Source organism: Balaenoptera ricei, chromosome 1, assembly GCF_028023285.1.
Source record: "Balaenoptera ricei isolate mBalRic1 chromosome 1, mBalRic1.hap2, whole genome shotgun sequence".
Classification (NCBI taxonomy): domain Eukaryota; kingdom Metazoa; phylum Chordata; class Mammalia; order Artiodactyla; family Balaenopteridae; genus Balaenoptera; species Balaenoptera ricei.
In genome coordinates, this window is record NC_082639.1 from 81146573 (window position 1) to 81158879 (window position 12307).

Here is a 12307-nt window from a genome sequence, read left to right on the forward strand (position 1 = left end):
ATACTGATCAGATTGCATAATTTGCTAACATAATAACTGATTTTAAAAATTAATTTACTTTATGCATTAAGCATTCACATATGTAAGAGCAGTTTGTAAAATGCTAAAACCAATTTTGAGGTAGGTAATGAATTAATACTGAAAGTAAATTTAAAAGTAAGCCAGAGAAAAGTTATTCATGTTCTAGTAACAGCTAAAAAATAAACATTTAAAAAGATTTGATAATTCTGTTTGACAGATTTAAATGCTCAAAATATCATCTCTAGGACTTCAACCATTATAAACAAATGAATTCCCAAAATTAATCCTCTTTCTTTCCAGTTACCAGCTTTAGTTTCAACTGCAGATCTAAGTTGTTAACTCTAATGAGCTACAATAATAATGATCTGGTTATGAGAAATAAATTAGCTTTGTTACTGTTTGAGGAAAAAAATTGCAACAATTTCAACATTTCTATTTTGTGTTTTAGCTTCATTCTCCTTTTCAGCTATGTGGAACAGTCTGTTTTTCCCCCTAGAACTTCAAAGGGAAGAAAGACCCTTACTGCTCTTTTGGCATAAGAAAATCAGATTTTTCTACCCCCATATATTTATGCAAATCCAATTCTGGCATAAGGATCAATGCTCTTTACTTGAGGAGGAGAGATCCTATTTTAATAATTTTACTTAAGATGCTGGAATACTTCCTCTATATTTGTAATAAATTTTTTTTTTATTTTATCACATCACTAACGCCTAATTTGTAATTGTCTGTTTGATCATATGTTACCATTTCATTGTTATCTATTTTATTTCTTCTAAGGGGATTTAAAAACAAATATTGAATTTCACTCACAAACTGGAAGGTATATTTTTGAATTTTCTTTTCTTAGGATCCCAAGGAGAGTCATCAGATTCAGTAAAATCTTCAGTCTCTTCAAGGCAGTCTGATGAAAATGTGACAAAATTGGACCACAGTGTAACTACAGATAAACAAACACCTAAGAGAAAAATTGTCAAGCAAGGACAAACAACATCGCCTAAGATTAGTGCAAAAATAGTAGCAATGCCTAAAAACCTAAATCAATCTAAGAAAGGTGAAACTTTGAATAATAAAGATTCAAAACAGAAAACACTTCCTGGACAGGTTATATTGAAGACTCAGCCTTCTTCTCTAAGACCTTTAAAAAGTGAACCATCTGTTGTCCAAAAAAGTGTGCTTCGTGATGTATGTGATAATAATAACAAAGGCAATGTTTCTGAACAGAAGCCTCATGAACCTCTAATTAATCTCACAGCCGAAATCAGTGATACAGAAGCATTTCAGTCACCATGCATACTTGACCCACAAAAGCCATTAAACAATAAAGAAAAAGAGAAGTTGGTGTTAGAATGCCAAAATATTTCAAATCTGGATAAATTAATTAAACGTGAACTGGAATCAAAACAGATTTGTTCAGATAAAAGTGAAACAAATTTTTCTGGTCACAAAAAAACAGATCAATGCAACACAGCTAAAATACATTGTCATTCTCATGAGAGTGATAATGTAGATCCAAAATTTTATAGCACCACTGCTCTAAAATCCATGATTTCAAATCCGAATGAAAACTCTTTGAACTCTAATCCAGTTTGTGACCTAGACTCAACAAATGTAAAGCAAGTCCATTCAGTGTCAGATAGGGAGAAGCAAGCAGGGAGAAAAGATACAAACAAAAAATTAAACATTAAATGTGTGAAAGATGTTTTACCTTGTGTTCCTGAACAGACAAATGGTACCTTAAATTCTGGTCAAAATGACAGAAAATCTAGAATTCATGTAGAAGAACAGACAATTCCCAATCAGTTTTCTGATGACTCTGCCATGAATGGAGACAAACATGCTACAGTAGACTCAAATACTTCCTCCAAGTGTTTTTTGGAACAAATACCAGGGAAAAATTCTCCTAAAGATATGGAAACAACAGAAACTCCAGAGAGCCATGAAACTCGAGAAGCTCCATTCATGAGTCACTGGAATTTGAGTACCAGTGTTCTGCATCAGAGAGAGAGTCCTGAATCTGACAGTGGCAGTGCTACAACATCCTCTGATGACATAAAGCCTAGATCTGAAGACTACGATGCTGGAGGGTCTCAGGATGATGATGGGTCAAATGACAGGGGTATTTCTAAATGTGGCACTATGCTGTGCCATGATTTTCTTGGAAGAAGTAGCAGTGACACCAGTACTCCTGAAGAATTAAAAATATATGATAGTAACTTAAGAATTGAAGTGAAAATGAAAAAGCAAAGTAGTAATGATCTTTTCCAAGTTAATTCGACAAGTGATGATGAGATTCCTAGAAAAAGGCCAGAAATTTGGTCTCGATCTACAATAGTCCACCCTAGGGAAAAAGAAAATATTCCACGAGGCAGTATCCAGTTTGCTCAGGAAGTAGATCAGGTTTCTTCCTCAGCAGATGAAACAGAAGATGAAAGGTCTGAAGCTGAAAATGTTGCAGAAAACTTCTCTACATCTAACCCAGCTCTTCAGCAGTTTCAGGGAATAATTAATTTAGCTTTTGAAGATGCAACTGAAAATGAAAGTCACGAGTTTCGTGCAACTAAAAATTTTAAAAGGTCAGTTTTACTTTCAGTAGATGAATGTGAAGAACTAGGATCTGATGAAGGGGAAGTCCATGCTCCCTTTCAGCCTTCTGTAGATTCTCCTTCACCTTCTGATGTTTTTGATGGCGTTTCTCATGAACATCACGGAAGGGTCTGCTACTCCAGATACTCACAAGGAAGTAAAGGTAGTATTTTAGAATGTAGACAAGAGAAAGGCAATAGTGTATATAAAAACAAAAGCTCTCCCTTGGGTCTTAGTAGCATTGACTCTTCAAGAAAAGATAAACAGAGTGCTTCAGCCACAGAAAAAAAGAGCATAACAGATGTCCTGTCCAGAGGAGGCAGACAGCTTCCTCCAGAAGATAAAAAAGTAAACAGTGGAAGCAATGTGGATAACGACTTTCAGCCACGCAGCAAACTTTCAGATAGTGATATAAAATCTCAAGAAAGACCATGTCATTTGGAACTTCATCAAAGAGATCCCAGTTCTGACATACCAAAGAACAGCTCTACAAAATCTCTGGACTCCTATTGGAGTCAAGTTCTGCCTCCAGAAGGACAAGTGAAAGAGAGCCATTCTGCAGCTACCGAGAAAGCTAATATTGCTTTATCTGCAGGTAATGTACAGATATAGAAATGCTAAATCCATAAGAAAATGAGTTTATAGAATTTTAAAGTTGTAGGTAGCCCTGAATGTTATATTTTAGTTAGATAGAATAATTACTTAAGCAACAGATTCAAATTTTAAATGAAAACTGAAATTTCTTAATAGAATGAAAATAGCTAGTTACTCTTTATTGTTCACTTAAAATCTTAGTGAAAAATTAATATCTAGTAAAAATTTTGGTGGTTTATTAGAGCTAACCTACTAAGAGATTTTACATGAAAGAATAAAGAGAAAAACTTAGTTTGCTATTATTTAGTTATTTATGTCTAATTTAACATAGGAATTATTGACTATTAGAAATTTTATTATACATTGGATATGATTTATGAACTATGCTAATATATATCTAAGAGGGCTGTGCAATAAGTATAGTAATATGTAACTAAAAGCACTGAATTATTTTAACTAGATTAATTATTAAAATTTATATACATTTTACAGAGATTAAGACTTTCAGGATCACTATAATTCTATTCTAAAATTTTCAAGTAAAAAGATAAATTTCCTAAAAGAGATTATATTTAGAAGCAATGATAATATATGAAAAAATCCCAGGCTTATTTCATATGTATAGATGGTTTCCTGTCTAATTGTTTTGTGTGTTTGTCTTCCTTATTATAGTAATTTGAACTATGACCCACATTTAAAATATGCAATAGTGGCTGACTGAGTAGCTACTGTATACCAGAACTAAGAAAAATACTTATCAGTAGTCCCTGTTCAGCAAAATCACAAGAATAGGGAACTCTTTAAAGTTGTACTTTTTTTGTCCTTGCTTGCATCCTCCTTTGCATGTGCAATATATGTCTTTAGATAAAATAAGTCTTTAGATAAAATGTATTTATTCTCCCTTTGAAACTGACTTACCTTAAAAGTCACCATCAAATAGCCATGTCTTATTTTCTCTTTAAGTTTCTATTGTAGTGAATTAGATATATGTGCGCGTTCTGTTTATTTTTAAATAATTTCTGTTTTCTGTATCACAAGTTTTCAAATTAAACTGGAGAATTATTGTTAGTTGCCTATGTTGATTTTGCTGCTAAACATTACCTCTGAGTTTTTTTTTTTCAAACATAGAAAAAGAAATGCCTCAGAAATCTTCTCAATTTTGTATAAATGTTATTTTTCCCATTCTCTTTTTTTTTTTTTTGGACAATAACTGTTATGTTGTGTTAATATTGTTCTACAGAACTCTGAGGGGTACCAACATGTGCAGTTTTTACATTGTGTAGTATTATGAATTATTTCAGGAGACATAGATGATTGTGACACAGTGGCACAAATCTACATGTATGACCATCGGCCTTCAAAAACCCTCTCTCCAATATATGAGATGGATGTAACAGAAGCATTTGAGCAGAAAATGGAATCAGAAACACATGTTACAGACATGGATTTTGAAGATGAGCAACACTTTGCAAAACAAGATTGGACACTATTAAAGCAACTGCTCTCTGAAGAGGATTCAAACTTAAATATTACAAATTCTATTCCTGAAGACTTAAATTTAGCACAGTATCTAATCAATCAGACACTACTTTTAGCACGAGACAGCTCAAAACCTCAGGGTAAAGCACATGTTGACACTTTAAACAGATGGAGTGAACTAACATCTCCATTCGATGATTCCTCAGCAAGCATCACCATGGCTAGTTTTTCCTCTGAGGATTGTTCACCCCAAGGGGAATGGACAATTCTGGAACTAGAAACTCAGCATTAAGAGTATGAACACTTTGGAAAATGTTAAACTGTGCCACCCCTTTATTTTTTTGATGCTTATATTATATCCAAATGATAATTGCATTAGCCTATTAGACTATCCTTAATATTGAGGAAGTCTTTCCAATTTACTGAAGTAAACATAGTTTGTTTATTAATATGATATCACATGTAGAAAAAAGTGTTTTTCTAAAAATCTTGAGCATGTTTTCTATAATTATTAGAGAAATTAGAAAACTTGTAAGGAAACCCTTGCTTTAGTTTTCCTTTCCTAACTGATCATTCATTTACTTGTTTATCATTCAATAATTTAAAATGTGAATGCACAAGTAGAAGAGTCCCTTTACTTTTTGCTCTGCATATGGTAACCATAATTTAACAATAAAAAAACTTTTTGTGCTTGTGTCAATTTATGTAGAGTTAATCTGTAACATTCAAACTCAGGTTGGTATGGTTGAGGCTGATAGCTTAATATTAGAAAAAACCTTCGCTTTCCCAACAATTCAGGTCCAGGAAATTGTCAAGTAAATGCATCTCAAATTTCACTGACATTTTTGCTAAAACAGGAGAAGTGGTATTTCCTGTAACTCTTTTTGGGATATATCCGCAGAAAGGCATCTGCCCTTGCTGAAAAAAAGTGGGAAAACTGTCCATCTGTTTTATCTATATAGACTTCCTTTATAGTTAATCACTCTCCATTTTTCATTCCATGGTAGAGAGATTTTTGAACTGCACCTGCAGTAATCCTGCACTAAATATTACCTTGAAAATGGGTACATGAGGCAATTGAGTTATAGAGTTAAATTGTGTGCATGTGTGTGCACATACATGTATGTTTGCTTTTTCCATTTGTCTATATGCTCTAGTTCCTTATTTCCTTGATCAGATTGTCTTTCAGTCTGTAATTTTGGTAGAAAGGCAAAGATAAACATCTTTTTTACAAAATTCTACTGGGGAGTGAACACTTGGTTACCTACTTGATATTGGTGGATGTTACCCTTAGGGTGATGGGATTTAGTAGAACTGGCACCTCTCAAAGCTTTGTAACTAACTCATAATTTCTCTAAAATACATCAGAAGTAAGGAAATATTTTGGCTTAGAATTCCTTTTCTAAATTAACAAAGTTTCGGACAATTCCCTGGTGGTCCAGTGGTTAAGACCCAGCGCTTTCACTGCTGTGGCCCAGGTTCAATCCCTGGTCAGGGAACTAAGATCCTGTAAACCGTGCAGTACGACCAAAAATAAAAATAATAAATTCACAAAGTTTTCAACAAATGATCAACATTAGAGAGAACCTGTAACTATATTGGATATCAACAATTATATTAATGCACAATCATTTGGTATTCTTATATAATAACATATTAATGTTAACATTAGCTACTAACCTGTTATACCATACCTTTTTTAACTAGAAGCTCTGCAAGGGACACTCATTCATTCAAACAGTCAAGAAACACATTTATTCTAGGCACTGAAGTGTGAAGATAAATAAGGTTTGATTCCTGCCACCCAAAAGAGTTCAGTTTCTAATGAGGAGGGAAAACCATATAAGAAAAAGGTCAAAAACAGTATTATAAGAACTTTGTGTCTTAAAGCTGGATGGGAATTTAGATGTTAGTTTAATCCCTTCAAATTCCCAAGGAGGACTCTGAAGCCCAGAGGAATTTTTAAATTGCCCAGGGTCCCACACTGATTTGTGAATTAGAATCCAGTATTCCTTAATTTCAGTTTGATGTTATTTCTACCACACAACACACTTCATTTGACTTTTATCATAAAATCTGAAAACAAATTCATTCATACATAGTTTGTAGCATAAAGAAATAATATATGATAGAGTCAGAAACAGCACGGATTTCCAAGACAGTGTGTTTTCTTTTTCTCCAAATGTGAAACTGTTTTGTTATTTTTAATAAACTACCTCAGAAGTTCACAAATTTATAATTGAAACTTCATTTCTTTCATGTCACATTTGCAAATAGATAGTAGGGAAGGACTTAAGTCCTTAAGTATGACCTCTTAGGTAATTTCAGGACATGTGTTTTCTTATCATGCCCTTTTGTGAACAACACATCTACCAGTCTGTTTCCTGCAGGACTCTGGGCTAGTTATCATTCAACAAACATATACTGAAAAATAACTACTAAAATTTATTTAACACATTAAATGTTAGACACTGTGCTGAGTGCTTTAAATATGCATTAACATCTAATTCTCACAACAGTTCTAAGAGATATGTCTTATCTTTATTTTACACATGAGGAGACTGATGTAGCATCCTTACCCTGGATGAGCTACCCTAGTGGAAGAAACTAAGAGAGAAATAACACATTATACTATTGTTTGGTAAGATAACAATTGTATATGGTCAGAGTTGTAATAGCTCAGAGGGAAAAGCTATGAACAGATTGTCAGGAAGAAAAGATTAGAGAAAGCTTCTTAAGGGCAAGTAATATTCAGTGAAGCTTCAGAATTTCTATAAAGGGGCTTGGTGGCTGCAATCTAGTTGGAAGTGTAGGCCAGGCAACTTGACTTGAAGATGAAATTTTATAGGAAGTACTTTGCTTTTCCTTAGATTGTATGTTACAGATCAATAAAAAGACAAAACGTTTTTAAAACATGCTTTTATACATAGTTTACCTAAGACTCAAAGACTCCATCCATACAAAAAAATATCTTATTTTTTTTAAATTTGAGTTCTTGGTGGAGGACTGATGAAGATTATGGAGAGAGTCTAAAGCCCCTTTGTACCATCTCTTGGAGCAATCAAGTAATATGCTGGCTTTCAAGGATGAGTAGGAATTTGCTTGGTGATAGGGCATTCTAGACATAGGAGCACCTTAAGGAATGGTGACCAGGATGTGTGTTGAGGATGCAGACAAAGAGTGGTAGAAGATAGGGCTAAAAAGCTGAGTTGGAGTTGGATTCTGGAAGTTATTAAATACTATGCTTAAATGTTTAAATAGTCAAAGCTCTGGATTTGGTAGGCATCATGTCTCTTTCCATTATGCATTCATTTATTTATTTTTAACTCTCAATGGGCAATCCGTTTGCACGTTCTTGGGGAAATAACCACCAACTGCTCACAATGAGTAGTCATCAAACTTGTTTCTTAAGTTACTAGGTAACATAACCAGGTGTTTCAGAAAGATAACTGTCAGCAGTAAGGAAGATGGCCTGTTTTGGAGAAGCACTCAAATCTCAAGATGCAATTACAATAGTTTTGTCAACCTTAGAAATGGGGAATGGAAGAGGATTTGGTAACAGAGACATTAGGTAGATTGAGATATGGTGGGAGAAGACAGAAAGGAATTTTTTAATTGCTATCAAAAATAACATTTATTCCACACATATGTGAGGGCCTATGATAGTTCTGGGTATTAAAAGATGAATGGCATTGTATCTGTCCTTGAATATCTCAGTTTAGTGAGAGATTGTTAAACAAAACTTTTTAAGTTGTTATGTTGTGTCAAAATAAAGCTCTGTATGAAGTGTAGTCAGTGTACACAGGAGAGAGAAATTATGGAATGATACTTGGATAGGCTCCTTTACTATTTTAGGACTAGTAAGAGTTCACAAGACAAAGGAAGAGGTGTATTCGGCAGAAAAAGAGTTTAGAGGCAGTGGGGAATTCTTGTTCCATATGGCTGAAGAGTAGAAGGGAATGGATGGGGAGGGCAAGAGATGAAGTTGGACAGGGACATGTAGTACAGAGAGGAGCATGATCAGATTTGCATTTTAGAATGATCACTCTGGAAGCAGTATGTACAATTGAGTAGAGCAGGGTTCAAGGCAGGTAGACTAGTGATGAGTGTTAAAATAATAAAAGGCTTGAACTAGGGCAATGGCTGTGGAGATAGAAAGAGTGGCCATATTAGATTTAAGATGTGGATTGGAGAAACATTGATTTTAGGTGAGAGGAGGGAGTCATCTTAGAAGACTCAGGATTCTGACTGAAGTGCCTGGGTTGTGGATGATGTCATTAGCCAAAAATTGAAGCAAGCTCAGGAGTGGGGATGAGTTTAGTTTAGGACATACTGAGTTTGTGATGCCTGTGGGACATTCAAGAGGCTGAGGACAAAATACTGTGGAATAGTCAGAAAAAGAAAAGCCGGAGAAGGAGACTGAAAAGGAATATCAGAAGTAAGAGAACTAGGAGGCCAAAGATAAGAGGAGACAGTGGTGAATGTATAATCACCACTAATCAGAGAAGGGCAAATCAAGGCTGAGATTCTACTTTAACCTATCAAAGTGGCAAGGATTTTTAAAAGTTTGAAAAAAAATTCAACGTTAGCAAGAGAATGGTAAGTTTGGGATCCTTGTATGTTGCTGTAGGAGTGTAAATTACCTTTCCAGAAAGTAATTAGGCAATCTATGTCAAGAATGTTTATAACTTTATATCCTTAAACTAGTCCTTTCCCCTCTTGGGATCTGCCATTGAGAAATAAGAAGAATCTGAGACAAAGATTTGTCTACAAAAATGTTTGTCAGAGAGCTAGATACATAAATGAAAACTGAAAACTAGCTAAATGTCAACAGTAGCAAAAAGGCTAAATTATGGTACATCTATATAACACATTATGAAATGATTAAAATTGTTTTCAAAAAATCTATTTCATGTCAAGAGAAGATACTTATAAGAAAAAAACCCAGAATATTAATTTATAAATATAACATCCAATTTTCTATACTTATAAGTACATAGAAAAAGAGACTTGAAGGAACTATGTATTAATAGTGGTTATGGTTAAGTGGTGATTATTATTTTTATCTTTTAACTCATATTTTCCATGTTTTCTACAAGGCACAGAAAAATATGTTTGTTTTTAGGTAAGTAAACAGTTAATAAGTAACAGTTACTAAACCGCTGTTTAGTAAGTAAACAGCGGTTAACAGTGCCAAATGCTGTTTTAAATGTCAAGGTTCACACTTAGACTACTAGTACATTGGATTTGGACATTAGGACTTTATTGGTAGTTTTTGTCAATTGGTGTTTTCTTTAGAGTAGTAGTAAGGACAGAAACTAGACTATAGTGGGTTGAAAGGTGAACAGGAAGTAAAGAAGTAGAACTTGTTCTTTTAAGGAGCCTGACTGAAAAAGAGACAGTGGTAGCTTGAAGTTACTGTTGTTTTTAAGATAAAAGTAACTTTAGCACTTTGAAAATAAGAGGTTGGGAATAATCAATGAATCAGGGGTCATCAAGGAAGAGGCAGGAGAAGGTGGGATCAAGCACAAAGAATACTAACTGATACAGGGCATTTCAAGGAACTTCAGATGTTTAAAGCACTAAATGCATGTGGAACAGTAGTGGAAGATAAAGCTGGAAAAGTACAGGAAGGCCGGGACATGAAGAACCTGTAAGCCATGCCAAGGACTGGGGGAAAGCCATTTAGGCAAACATATTAAATATTTTAAATATACTAAATGAAAGGTAAACATATTATAGGACTGTTTTTTGTTTGTTTGTTTTTGGGGTTTTTTTGGCCTTGCCGTGCAGCATGTGGGATCTTATTACCTGAGCAGGGATCGAACCTGCACTCACTGCATTGGAAGCATGTAGTCTTAACCACTAGACCATCAGGGAAGTCCAGGACTGTTTTATTAAGATTATTCTAGCTGCATAGTGTGGAAAAATATCTTAGAAAGAGAAGAGACTGGAAGAAAGAAGACCTGTAAAGGGGTCATTGGAATAATTAAGGAGAAAAAGAGACCCAAACTAAGGAAAAAATGGCAAAGATAGAAATAAGAGGATGGATTTGAGAGAAAATTAGGAGGTAGAATGAACAAGATGTGGTTACCAACTGAGTATGAAGACTTGGAAGAAGGGATAAAGGTGATTCCTCTTCATACCCCAGAATTCTAACAGGTAAAAAATGGAAGGCTGATGCTTTGTAGTTGAAAAAAAGATAATTTTCAATTTGGACATGTCACATTTGAGATGCAGTTGAGACAACCAAGGTATATAATATGTCTTTCAAAATTCAGAAACCCAACAAACTATGATCTTTCCACTCCCCACTCCATGTACTGCTAGTTTTGTTTCTTTGGTTTTTTTTTTTTTTTTGGTGGGGGGGAGTAGGGGGGTGGGAACTTGGTTTGTCTCAATTTAGCAATTTATTGCAGGAGCTCTTTTGGGATTGGAATTATCTACATACTCTCCTCCAGTGATATGTATATTATTTATACTATAAATTCCTATATTAAGACTACTTTGAATCCAGCTAGTTAGATATGAGAGGTATACGTTTCTATCATGTTAATATTGCATGAGTTACTTTCAGTGTTTGTGATTCATCTTACACACAGTGGTTTCTTAATTACTTCCAAATTTAGCCAGTATTATCACAAGAATTTTAATTCTAATCTGAGAATTTCAATTCTATTCTGATTCTGTATTTTATGATAACATTATCCCAATCAATTAAATAATACATTTCCAAATCAGGAAGATATTAGGAAAAAATACTTCCACAGCAAAAAATACAGTATTTTTCCCTAAAAGAGTTTTCACATAAAATGTTCTGAAGCTTACCACTTTTTATTCAATTTATGGTCAACTTTAGTCTGACAAGAGAGCTAGATAAAAAATTAAAATAGAAATATACCTGCATTTAAACAATTACATGCTTAGGGAAGAAGATGTCTAACACTCTTACAAAATTGTCCTTTTACTTAGATCCAAACTCTCAAAACATGCATAATCTACTTTTAAAGTCAAGAAAGTAAATAGAATACTTTCCTACAGTTTTCTGATCTGGATAAATTATAGAGAACAACACAAATTCAAGAAGTTAGAAAAATAACATTAAATTGAATCCAAAGAAAGTAGAAGAAAGGAATTAATACAGGCAGTAGTGGAACTTAATTAGAAGTCAGAAAAAGAATAAAACTGATAAATCTAAGGGCTGATTCTTAAAAACAGAACAACCCACACACTAGCGTAATGGAGAGAAAAGCATAAGTACACAATATTAGACAGAAAAAAACAACAGAAATTAATAAGGTAGTATTTTATGCAACTACATACAAATACAGTAGAAAACCTGGATGAAATGAATAACTTCTAGAGATATACAAATTACCAAAACAGGCTCAAAAAAAGACAGAAAATCTACACAGATTTTTAGCCTTGGAAGAAACTGAGAAAGCATTCAAGATCTATCATTTTGGCATATTGGAGAAAGGAGAAAGCTTCCAGATGCAATTTAAGAAGCCATCATAATGTGATCACCAAAATCTAACTAAAGATAGCATAAAAGAGAAAATTATGGAATAATATCACATAATTATCAATGCAAAATTCCTAAAAGATCCAGAAATATATTAAAATA

General features: G+C 33.8%; 1 protein-coding gene across 5 annotated transcripts in view; it reads left to right on the forward strand.

Moving 5' to 3' along the window:
* BTBD8 (BTB domain containing 8) overlaps positions 1–5217 on the forward strand; it is a 91248-nt gene extending 86031 nt beyond the window's left edge. For 4 of the 5 annotated variants that reach the window (XM_059900076.1, XM_059900080.1, XM_059900098.1 and 1 more), the window contains 2 exons: positions 872–3202; positions 4503–5217. In XM_059900076.1, the coding sequence (XP_059756059.1) occupies positions 872–3202; positions 4503–4972 (2801 nt within the window). In that variant the 3' untranslated portion in view covers positions 4973–5217. Of the gene's footprint in view, positions 1–871; positions 3203–4441 lie in introns of all 5 variants that reach the window. The other variant, XM_059900090.1, reaches the window with a different exon arrangement.
* Positions 5218–12307: the final 7090 nt, after the last annotated feature.